At 40.2% G+C, this 12,539-nt stretch overlaps 1 protein-coding gene across 13 annotated transcripts in view; it reads right to left on the bottom strand.

Annotated features, from left to right (window-relative positions):
- The window catches only part of tenm4 (teneurin transmembrane protein 4), a 152,999-nt gene that overhangs the window by 116,878 nt on the left and 23,582 nt on the right, over nucleotides 1-12,539 (bottom strand). For all 13 annotated transcript variants that reach the window (XM_056374005.1, XM_056374006.1, XM_056374008.1 and 10 more), the window contains exon 2: nucleotides 1,069-1,355. In XM_056374005.1, the coding sequence (XP_056229980.1) occupies nucleotides 1,069-1,291 (223 nt within the window). In that variant the 5' untranslated portion in view covers nucleotides 1,292-1,355. The remainder of the gene's footprint in view (nucleotides 1-1,068; nucleotides 1,356-12,539) is intronic.

Genomic DNA, 12,539 nt, shown 5'->3' with positions numbered 1-12,539 from the left:
TTCACTCCCTGTCTACCATATACTGCATATATGTATATATCTATATGTATATAGGTTCTTCTTTATTTTGACCATTTTCTACATTGTAGAACAATACTAAAGACATCAGAACTCTGAAATAACACATATGGAATTATGTAGTAAACAAAAAAGTGGCTGTGCTGTTGACGCTGTTGGCAATTTATTCAAAATTGAAGGCACACTTAACCAGCATCACTACCGCAGCATTCTGCAGCGACATGCCATCCCATCTGGTTTGCACTTAGTGGGGCCATCATTTGTTTTGACAATGACCCAAAACACACCTCCAGGCTACGTGGGGCCTATTTAACCAATGAGGAGAGTCGAAGACTGCCGCATTAGATGACCTGACCTCCACAATCACCCGACCTAAACCCAACTGAGATGGTTCGGGATGAGTTGGACCGCAGAGTGAAATAAAAACAGCAAACAAGTGCACAATACATAAGGGAATTCCTTCAAGATTGTTTGTTAACCATTCAAGGTGACTGGTTGAGAGATGAGGTGTCATCAAAGCAAAGGGTGGCTACTTTGAAGAGACTAAGATCTAAAACATTTTGCTTTGTTTACACTTTTTTGGTTTACTACATAATTCCATCTGTTATTTCATAGTTTTTATACCTTCAGCAACATTCTACAATGTAGAAAATAATAAGAAATAAAAAGAAACCAGAGAATTAGAAGGGGTGTCCAATCTTTTGACTGGTACTGTATACTGCCACCACATCTAGTTTGGTTTTTGATGATCTATAATATATTTGAAAGAGCAGGTGAAAGTATGCATGTCTCCCATGCAGTTTTTAACACTGGCGTGGTAAATTCAATCCCTAGGCACCTCTGTTAATAGTTAAACTATGCAGTGACCTCTACAGCGACTGAATGCAAATTACCAAGAGAGTCCTCATTAAAAAGCACTGATGCATATATTGAGACCAGGCCGTAACGTGCCCTTAAACTAATAACTGGCATTTTCATGTCATTGTGCATTGCTAATATACTTATAGGTGATGTCAAAATGTCTCTAATATTGACACAGCTAAGCCTAACCTTGCCGGCCGAACTCATCCACTTCGTGATGAACCATTTCTTTAACACGGCTCCCGTAGGCCATCCTTGAGTCATGATCGAAGGCCTTGAGTGTTTCACTGGAGCTGTAGGACTTGGTGTTGGGTTTGCCATCCTCACTGTCAGCTGAGGAGCTGGTATAACGGCGCTCTGTGTCCTGCCGGGCGGTGAGTGAGCGGTAAGGTCTGCGTTCCTTCACTTCCATGGCTTCCTCCACACTATTTTCAACATCAAATGTGAGTTACTCTGTCAGTTTAGTTTGAGTGATTCTGTAGAAGAAAAACACAGACAAAAAGCAAAGATACTTGATGTATGAAAAGATGCCATGACAACAGTGTTGATTTTTTTATACAGAATCCTTTTTTTAATAAATCAGTTGTTTTCCCTTTATTTAGCACCAAAACCAAATGTCGAAAATATGACTAAGCAACTGTCATTTCAGGAGGTATAATGCTAGTTCATGTTAAAAACATTGATCATTTAAATGTAGAACTCTCTCACACACACACACACACACACACACACACACACACCCAGACACACACACACGCACACTTAACCGAGAAACTGTGACAATAAATAAAATGCATGTTCCCAGGCAGCAGTGTATGCATGGCTCAGCACACACAGGGAGAGCATGAAGAACCGCAAGGATTAGATTTAATACAATATGGCACAACAAATCTTGCACCTATAAAGTTTACGGTGCAAGTCTCCCACAAATATTCCATTTTATGTGCCGTATAGAAATGATGCCGGGCCTCCAGCATCTGTAAAAGTGGCAGGTGTCCTTCCATGAATTGTGTTGTTTATAAGTTACAAATCATCACCAGTTGAAAACTGAAGAGCCAAACAAATCGAGGACTACACTGAACCAGCAGAGATGATTAAAATCTGAAACATAAAACTACAACTGTCAAATAGCACGCAGAGTGTACGATCAATAGAGGGGGGGGAATTTAACAGTGTGCGTTTCTTGCCTTGAAGAACACAGTATTGAATCATAGAGAAACATGCTTTAAAATCATTTCAATATATTCAAACATAATTATTTTTGCTTTAGCTAAATATATTTTTTCTCAAAAAAAAAAAAAACATCTTGGTGCAACAGGATATAAATGAGATAAATTAGTGGAATATGATTTGCCTTGCACACAGCTCATTTTAAGTGACCACATGGTTTAAAAGGTATTGAGTTGGATTAACAGATGTCAATGTGGATATAAACTTGATTAAAGGCTTGGTCACTGTTTATTTTGAAGCTCAATTACTGAACATAGTGAATTAGTGAGCCAGATATTGCAGCAATACTGTGCATTTTCCAGGTTCTTCCAAATGCAATTGACACCATGACATATCATGAGCTATAAACCTTATCATACATGCTGCAGGTTTCTTCTTGCTCCCACACTTGCAAGTCAGTGGATATGAGAACACAGCTCTTTGAAAAAGAGGTAAAAAACTTCTCCTGGCGAATCTGGGAGTTTTTACTGACAATATGTCTGTGCTGTTCAGACAAGGATTTTTCCACAAGATAAGCTCTTTATGAATACTGTATGAGATCTGTGCCGGACACAACAGTAAACAATACTCCCCAGTGAACTATATTTGCCCCTGCTTCAAAAAAAAAAACTTTTTATTTAAGACACCATTGTTGGGTTTGGGGGTTTCTTTTTGTATGTATTGACAGCTGAAAAGATCCTGGTGATTAATGACTTGGGGCCTCAATACCAGGACCTCCACCACATGGGTGGGGGGAAATGCTCCCACTCTGCAGCCGCAAGAGCACTTCAGCTGCTCCCAAGATTTCAGATGCAGCTTGTATGGGTTGCTAATTTTTACCTTTTGCTCGAGATCCTTCATGCTATGCAAATGTGAGAGAGTGGAGAACAAGCGGCTTTCTAAAGTTTCAAGAATGTTCTGTAAAGTGCATTGTTTTTGTTTCCAAAGAGCTGGGCTCAGTGCTTTGGCCATCACTCTTCTGCACCGCCCTTCCTCCTCTTTATTAATCGACTAGTATGCAATGAGATGTACCTCTGAGGCCATGGGAAACCCAGAGGAGTTTTTCAAAGAAGCAACAGGCCCTACACAATGACAGATGATATGGGATGCAAATGTAGGTTCTGGAAACGTATCTACCTTGAGTCTAGCCGTCAAGATTTTCATACAAAACATACTGTAAAACTAAATAGCATTGTTCTGCATAAATTGGCTACATCTGGCATTATCATGGTGTTTCAGCGCCAGAGAGCAGAACTGTTGTTCTTGTTCTAAGTCATCTGTCTAAGTCTAAATCCTGGGACAAGGAGCCAAAACAAAGAAAATGCCACCGTTGTATTATTTTAATGTACTGGTACGTGAAGATAATAAATAGAAGGGTTCATATAACCAAGATGTCTCAACACATCTAGCTAAGAAACAATGACGGGACTATTTTTAAAGTGTTATCATCATCTCATGGTAAGACATCAGGGACAGGAAAAAAGTAACTTGAAACACTGAAAGAGAAGGTTAATGAGGGCGCGTTCACAAAGACAGTCAGTTGGAAAAGTTATTTACAAAGACCAGTGAAAAATGACTGCCATGGAGTGAAATCTCTGAAATGAAGATAACAATCGCGTGCCTTTATTTCAAAGACAATGTTCCTCTGAAGCCTGAGCTGCAGAGCCTGAGCAGTGCCAAAAAGAAGCTAACTGCGTATCTATGCAATGATCCAAAATCAATTGAGGTCTCTGTGGATAGACAAAAGAAATGATGGATGGTCTGTTTTCCCCTTTAAAACAATTGCAGACTCTACATTTTTGAATTGCATTGTCTACAACTGGCCAGGGTAGAGTTGGGTTTGTCTCTGGGTGTAAAGCAAATGTATAGCAGCTGTAAGCAGAGCAATAATGTGGTTCTGCAGAGAAAGTGTTGCAGGGAGCAATGAACCGTGTCAATTGAAGTCATCAGATACGATGATGTTGCATAAGGTCCTTGTTGTGTGTTGAAATGTGTAAGTGGAGGTTGTGGCCACAGAGTCAAACATTATAAATTACGTGATCGGCAAAAAGACGTACTTTTTCTAAAGAGCTCAGTAACCCTGGAAACACAGCTGATGCGAGAAACATTTGAACAGTGATTGTCACCTGAGAGAAGTGGGCCATGGCAGAAGTTATCATCTGACCTGTACGTCAAGGTTTCTGTGGCGTATCCACCAACATGTTGTGAATGGGTTATCACAGATACATTCATGACCATCTGAACTGCACCAGAAAAAGTTAAATGAAAAACGGTCTCAATTAAACACTTCAGGAAAACTGATGTGAATTACATACAGAATACCATAAAATGTTTGAGTCAAATCACCAGTATAGGCATATCCTGTCTGGAATTGACGACTCATTTTTCATGCTGTGTGTATGATTTGCCTCCCTGTGATCAAAGATTAAAACCAGTTTATTAACCCAGACGGAAAGTAAAGCTTGTGCTGCTACTGTGGCAAAACCTAAAGCGCTGTCAGTGGCAAAAAGAAAGTAACCACGTCAGCCATCAACCAAGCACACACGTAAGTACAGTTTGGATACAACCAAAAATTTTTCAACACAGAGAGTGGCTAGCTATGTCACTGTGTTTAAGGGTTGCGGTTTTTTTTCAACACACCCATTATTTCCTTATATTTTACTGTCATTACAATTAAAACTGTGGTAGAAGAAAAAAAAAAACACAATTTGAAAATATAGCTGCTCTCCTGCAGCTATTAGCCTTTGGTTACAGTTAGTTGAAAGCTAAACTATTAGCAACATTAAACATAGCCATTCCTTGCCTGCTTTCATGTTAAATCTGCCAACACAACCAACCACTACAACACATCTATATATTACAGGAAAATGAAGTTTGTAGTCTGTTACCTCCTGGAGAAGTACAACAAGTTCTGTCCATCTCTGAATTGCTTCACCATTATTGACACATTTCCATCCAAAGGGACGTGCACACACATCTGAAATTGTAGAGCAGCCAATAGGAACGCTCTCTCTCTCTCTCTGCAAACACCCGTGATTGGCCCCACCACATGGTAGATTTTGTAAGGTATGAAAACACAGGCAAGAGGAGGTGCAGACGTCTAGTTTGCTCCCAAACCACTTGAATTACAATATGCTGAAAGATGATTGTGGAATTCCTGCCCATTGATGAAAGTAACTCCCTACCCCAACTTTAAGTGATAAAAAGTGTTTAAGATTTTAAGTTTAAGATGAACAAGGTGCAACGAGGAATTATTTTCATTATCAATCAATATAAGTTAGTTTTGTCAGAAAATAGTGAAAATGACCCATCACAAAATTGCTTGTTTTTTTTAGACCAACAATCCAAAGCCAAAAGAAATTCAATGAGTTTTGAGTTCTATTATTTATACTTCTTGTAGAAATGAATTGCGGTTCTTAGTATTAAGTCCATCATTATCTCTGCCCAAAAATGGGGACTATGTTAAGTTTTGTTGAGTTTCTTTCTGAATGTGTTCAATGAATTCTGGATAATCGGGACGTCTTAAATCCCCCAAACCAAGGAATGCTAAAGAAGACAACTCTAAAGCCGTAAAAATCTGAATAGGCTGAAAACTTTGGAGCTGCGGAGGAGTTCCTCGATGCGATTGTCGCCTCTTACGCCGCACAAAATCTGTCAAACCAACCCATAAAACAAACCACCCACAGTGTGAACGGCGGGTTACAGAAGCCCCCGTTGAAACACTCGTTGAGGTTTTCGCCGGGCAGGTCGTTGTGACCATTGCTCCAGTGTCAGGAGTTAGTTAAATATGGGATCTAAATAGGTGGGAGGTGTTTGGGGTACAATATAAATGCAAATGGCTCTGTACTATCCATCAAACAATTAGCAGTGTGCTGAGAATTGCTATTCAGTAGTGCTGCATATAAATCTAACCTTCTCTGTGCGCAAAGCCCTGTTTTCCATGATAATTAACCGCTTGCTGCTCTTTACATGTCATAGATTTTTCCATGCACAATCCAGGCCTAAATGTTAACTATCATTCTTCGGCAACACAGAAAACAGTGTAACACACAAGTGTACAATGTTCAGCAAATCCTTTGGAGTATACATAAGATGCATAAGATGATTACAGATTACTCTGTGAAATCACTTAATTACTATTGATCACTAACATTGAGACATAATGTGCTATTGATTAGTGATGACATTTTTTAGACAAATGATTGCTGATATACAATACATGAGCTACTTATTCATCTGGAGGACTCAGGGAGACCAAAGCTACATTTTGTTGTAATATTACTGTCAACTTTATTCAAATCACAACTTATAATTGAAACAAAAAATTATAAATATTATTGTAAACACATTATAACACGGAGTAACATATAATGTCAAATATTTTACAACATTTAAAATGTAGTTTTGGCTTATTTCTGTTTTGTTTTTTTATTATTATCTAACCTAGTCACGTAATCAAAGGATTAGTGTCAGTTAGCTCACAACACTACAGACAAACATCTACACACCCAAGAAGCCTGTAGAGCAGTATTGAGGAAATTTGGGCAGATATCAAGAACATTGTCTACATGGTCCATTGAGTGCAAGAGGAACTCCATACAGGCACCACTTACTTCTTTTCTGGAAATCTTTCACATGCTTAGGCTCTATAGAAAAGCCTCCTTGGTCAACAGAAAGGTGTGTTTTCAATAGAGGAAAAGAAGACTTGGGTAGATGGGGTGGGGGGCCTGAATGGCTTGCCAAAAAGGACTGAATTCGGTAGCACTAATGCAGGCTGAGGAGGGGAGGGGGCACGGTGGTGGGGCATCTCAGCAGCTGCCTCCTTCTGGGATCAAAAGCAAGCCCCACTAGCGCATAAAACAGAATGCGTAAAAGCCTTAACATAAACAAAAGTAGCCTGGGACCGCTGGTGCAGCACACTCCCTGCTACTAATCACTCTAAGCAATTCAAGGTTTAGCCCTGACAGAGGGAGCAGGCAATGGAATAATTCGTTTAAACTGGCCTGGTAAATAACAGGGGGAAGCAGTCTATTTATTCACTTTCTGCCTTGATATATGCCCCTGACCCTTGTTAAATACAGCAAAAGGTTAGGACTATGTCAGGCTGAAATTTCCACTTCTCTGTTATCAATATTGCTGCTAAACCATAATAAATTATATTATATGTATACAAGTAAAGTATAACTAGTAAAATATATATATATATATATACACACACACACACATACATACATACATACACACACACACACACACACACACACACACACACACACACACACACACACACACACACACACACACACACACACACACACACACACACACACACACACACACACACAGGAATGATCCCAAGTTATAAATTCTAAATTTAATGGAAATAAATAATCTGGACTCATAAAGTTAACTGACACAACAAAATAAATGAAGTTCATGCAGGTTTTAAACAGGACCTCTCCACTATAGTAGGTTGAAGTGCTTCTGTTTCTAAGCATGGCTGGTGAGTGCAGAGGTCACTGTGGCAGTGACCTGCCTCTCATTAGGCTACAATTAATACTCATTATACTGCAAAGGCTAGAGCTACATTAATAGTTTGGCCTGCAGTGAAACCAAACCTAATACCAGCTAAGCAATTATCAGCTAAACCTGCTACTGTCAAACTTACTGTTACAAATATTTGCAGTTTGCAGCTGTAGCACCAGGAAGGTCTATGGGACCAAAATGCTGCAAATAATTGATGGAGTGAACAAGAATATTTTAAGTGCTGTTCAAATGCCTCAAGGGTTGGTTTGGTGGGGAAAAAAAACAAAGACAAAAAAAAACAAAAAAAAAAACATTTTCTTAATGCATGGAATTTGTATGAGTTTCATATGCAACGTTCTGAGATATCTGCCTTCGAGATTTCAGCTACTGCCCCTCAGTACAATGGAGGTGAACTGAATCTTGTTTCTGGTGCTCACAGCGTTGAAAATTACATTAAAAAAAATGAACAGCAACATCTTTCCAGAGGCAATGTCTCATATAATCTGAATAATTGACAGACCCACCCAGGTCCACAGGTCTGCCAACAAAAATCCACTTACCTCCATTGTATTTGGGATGGAGGCAGAAATCATATATCTCAGAGTCTTCAGCAAGTAACAACAAAACTACCTGTATTGATATCACTGCTAAAAGGACAAGTCAAACATTATCATGAGCCAGTGCCATGAAAGCACATAGACTTTCACATACACCATGTTGACCTCCGCTCCATCATCAGCTCGTTTGACTCAGTCTCTTCTAACAGTGGCTGGATGATACACTGCTCTAGCGAATAGCAATACATTTAAGACATCTTTCAGGTGATGTTAGCTGCTGTATTATAGGTCCTCTGCTATTGGGCAACCGTGGCTTATTACATTTCTAAATATATGTCTTATGATTTTAGCAGTTAATATTTTCTGGACTGCTTTAGCTGAGAGTTCATAATTTTTCTCTCATTTTGCTTTGGCTTCTTGCTTCATCACTGATAAATCAGAGATATTTTGCCATTGTACTGTGGATCAACTCAGGAATTCAACTTGAGCACTTTTCAATGGTCAGATAACCAGCACCATCTTGTTGTAAAGCAACCCGATTTGCTTACTTGTGCCTTCAAATTATAGTTGCAGTAGTAGCTATCACAAGGTTAACATTTTTCTGTTCTTATGAAAAACTGACCTGTTGGCAGGTTAGTGCTTGAGCTGTGTGAGTGGGGGGCTTTACTTTGTGTCATTGTTTCTGAATGGATCTAAACCCACCCATGAAAACTTAATGACAGCTCAAACTGTGCTTCCTCGATTTTTGAAACACATTGTATTTTAATGTAATGTTGCCACTTCCTTTACTTTTCTGGTGCTTAACATGATATACCAATGGCTTTATCAAATGTTCTTGGCTTGGTCTCATTATAAAATAACTGGCTGTACTGTACATATGTGTTTTGCATTAGCCTCTGAATTCTTTATACAATTGACGTTGCCGCTTTCCACATCGGAAAATGAGGTGAAAGCCAATGTTTACTGTTTTTTTTTGCTTTTGCACTTTGTTAGTTTTCCATTCAACCCAGAGAGAGTAGGCTGCCTAGATAATTTAAAAAAGACTCTCAAGTGTAATAAAGGTAGAGATATTAAAGCAGGTGACTTCCATGATATTGACACTGTATTCAAATAGTTAAATTAAATATTTGCAGTTATTTGGAAATCCCAATATTTACAAAATGAGTCACTGATGTTATCACACCTTAATGCCACTAATGATCCTGCAGCTACTGGATCCAAACATAGTCCATGGAAAAAATTTAGCGGTGTAACACAATGATGCAAGTGTAAATTACACTCATTTTGCTAAAAAATGTATTTATTTGCTCATGAAACATTCAACAAACAGGGATGTGTTCAAAGAAAGACAGAAATAAATCACAGACTAATCCAAACAGATATGGCGTCATTCACTGTCACCCACACAAGATTACACAGACACACTTTCAGTAAAGACGAGGAAGAAAAAACTAAAACAGCTTCACCAAATCAAACAGATACAGAAAATCCAGATTGTGTCCACACTCAGCCGAGGCACATTTCAGTTGACTCATGGCGTCAGACTTTGACTCAAGTGACCACTTGTGTTTGGATTTCACTTCCCTTCCCAATATGCAAATAGCCATGTGAATCACTTTCATTTCTGTAGGCCAGAAATAACTGAAGAGAGAAGAAGTCTGTATTGACAGTACACAACATACAGCACGTCGTCACATGCTAATTCCTCTCATAAGCGGCTCCAGTATGTTGGATATGATTGTGTCTACAAATCCTTGTAGGTGCAGTCCCTTCCTGTATTTAGAGCTGTCCCCATGTCTACATCATTTCAGCTAATACATCACTCCATGGATCCTACCATCAGGCTCCTCAGTGGAAACCTCCTCATTCTGCTTCTTTTCCTGGGTGACATGTTACGAGGACGGGGCCAGTAAATGGCCACTGCCTTGCTCTTAAGGAGCAGCCCTGAGTGGGGGAACTGCCCTCAAAGAGACTATGAGATAGTGCAGTCGTCCTTCTGGATACCACTTATTATCCACTCACAATTGGGGTCCTGAGATTTCCTCAAGATAACTCGTGTAGGCCCAGAGTAAGGAAGTGCACTGAAAAAAATGACAGACTTTGTAAGTTACTCCAATCACTGAACAACACTGATGTCAGCTGGAGTTCCTACCTCAGGAGAAAACCCAGTCATTTCCTTTGAACTTCCTCTATATCTCTATCTCTCTCATATATATATATATTGTAGATTTTGCTGGCAATCCTGTGTAAAATATCACATCATCATATAAAATATCCTGGCTGTTCATCCATGTCACATTGTGTGAACTGATTTAAGATGCAGTCAGCACGCTACGATGATTTGTATCCAGTATACACAAACAAATGAATACACCATGATCAACCCCACACACCCTCCCACGATCAAAGCAAACTACCCAATAGTGGGAAGTGCTCGTTTCAAGTAAAAGCATAAATCAATCAAATAAACTGGAGTGAGTGAATGAATCGGCTAACATGGCAGCCCTGAGAAGATATGAACATGAGAACCCTGCGATAACCTGACGCACAACAAGCACAACTGTTTTCTTAGAGACAATAAAACCAGCTGCTGTTCAATATAAACAATAAAAAAATTCAGCATACACAGCAAAGCTAGACAGAGGGTTCCTGCATGGTAATGATCTTACTCTAAGTGCCTAACTGAGTCATCTCTGTGAGCCCTGCTTTGACAACCACACACCTCCCACATCTCCCATCTCAGCAGCCTCTGGGTGGGGCTAATCACTCTGTAGTTTCATCATCGACTGGATGACAGCTCCGGCTGTAAAGATGCTATATCTAGAGGGCGTGGCTGCTGCAGTGGCCTACTGTACACACACACACACACAGTGCTTGGTTTCTAGAGCTGAAAACAGAGCATCACAACATAGATGAAAAAAAAAAAAAAAAAAAGGCATGTTCTGTAATAGAGCAAGAAGAGTGACATGTATTTTGCCACCATGTCTTACAGGGCGGACAGGAATCCTGAGAGAATCTTTGCTGGGGCAGTGAGAGTTGGTGTTTTCTGATTTGCCCCTAACTGATTATGACATGAAATGGCCGACGGGTAGCTTGGCAGTGCTGTGTTGACCTGCACAACCTCCTTCCTCTGCCTCTAAGGTACCAGAGGTCTGCACTCTCTGATCCCAACGGCTGAACACTAGACAGTGCTGAGGCTCGCAAAAAAAACTCCTTATGCACAAACGCCTGTGCAATTTCTTTTTTTGGCTCATCATTACCATCAGTCTTTAATGCAGCTTTAATTCCCCATGAAAGCCCCGTCTTATATGTTATTAAAACAACCAAAGAGAAGTATGGTCTCTTTTTTTCCTGTATCTTGATTGTTGATGCATAAGGGGGAAATGCCCTTTCATCTATCAGGGCAGGGCACTGCATCCTCCTATATATAAATTTAATTCTCCAAGTAAATTAGGATTGATCACCACAGCTCTAGGCCACAATCAGCATCCATGATCTAATCAGGGCCCGGCCCTAGACAGAAAAGGATACTTCCATAAATAAAAGCCATATGAGAGCCAGCAAGTGCTCATAACACTGGGGGGGGAAATTTGATTACCCTCTCCCTCTCCACAGGTGTGCTTTTAGCCACCTACCTTCAAAGACTGTCAGTCTGCTATAATGCCACACTATGCGCGCCCTCACCGTTGTTTTCCTGCACTAAGGGTTTTACATCATACTTGCATCAGCGGATGTGAGCACCGCATGCCGGAGCCACTGCTAAGCAGGCGATGCCCATGGAAGCCTGGCTGAGGATGATCCCAGTGAGACAGGATCTGTCAGGAGCTCCTCTCCCAGCGACACCCAGGGTAATAAATTACCCAGAATTAACACGTCATCCTGCGCTCCACACAGCAGCCGCACTCCACTCACGCCATGCTGCTTAATGGAGCTATTAACCAAATGGATACAGGGGTAAATTGCTTTCAGAGGAGAAATTCTTGTTTGGTATATGCTAACAACATAGGCTGAGAGAAATGTGCTCATCCATTTGATATTACATTATTGCAAAATTACAAAAGCAGCTCGTAGGTTTCCATGCAGGACTTTAAGACAGAATGTACATTTGTGTTTATGAAATCCAACATTGTTTAGTGCAAGAACATTTTGATTCATGGGGATTTTGTGTCCGCTTTCTTGGAGCAGTTATGATGTCCTGTGCTTCAGACGGACAAAATCAGTGCAAACAGAAAAGCAGGATGAAAGGACAGCATGCTCAGGAGCCACCCGCAACGCTCAACGTGTCACCTCTTTGGGAATTCCTCTGAGACATGTCTCTACGGTCATTAAAAGCGTACGCTCCTGTTGATGCCCGTCACTGATAGCAGG

This window comes from Seriola aureovittata, chromosome 4, assembly GCF_021018895.1.
Source record: "Seriola aureovittata isolate HTS-2021-v1 ecotype China chromosome 4, ASM2101889v1, whole genome shotgun sequence".
Classification (NCBI taxonomy): domain Eukaryota; kingdom Metazoa; phylum Chordata; class Actinopteri; order Carangiformes; family Carangidae; genus Seriola; species Seriola aureovittata.
The sequence above is the reverse complement of the archived record's forward strand: the minus strand, read 5'-3'. Positions and strand labels throughout refer to the sequence as shown.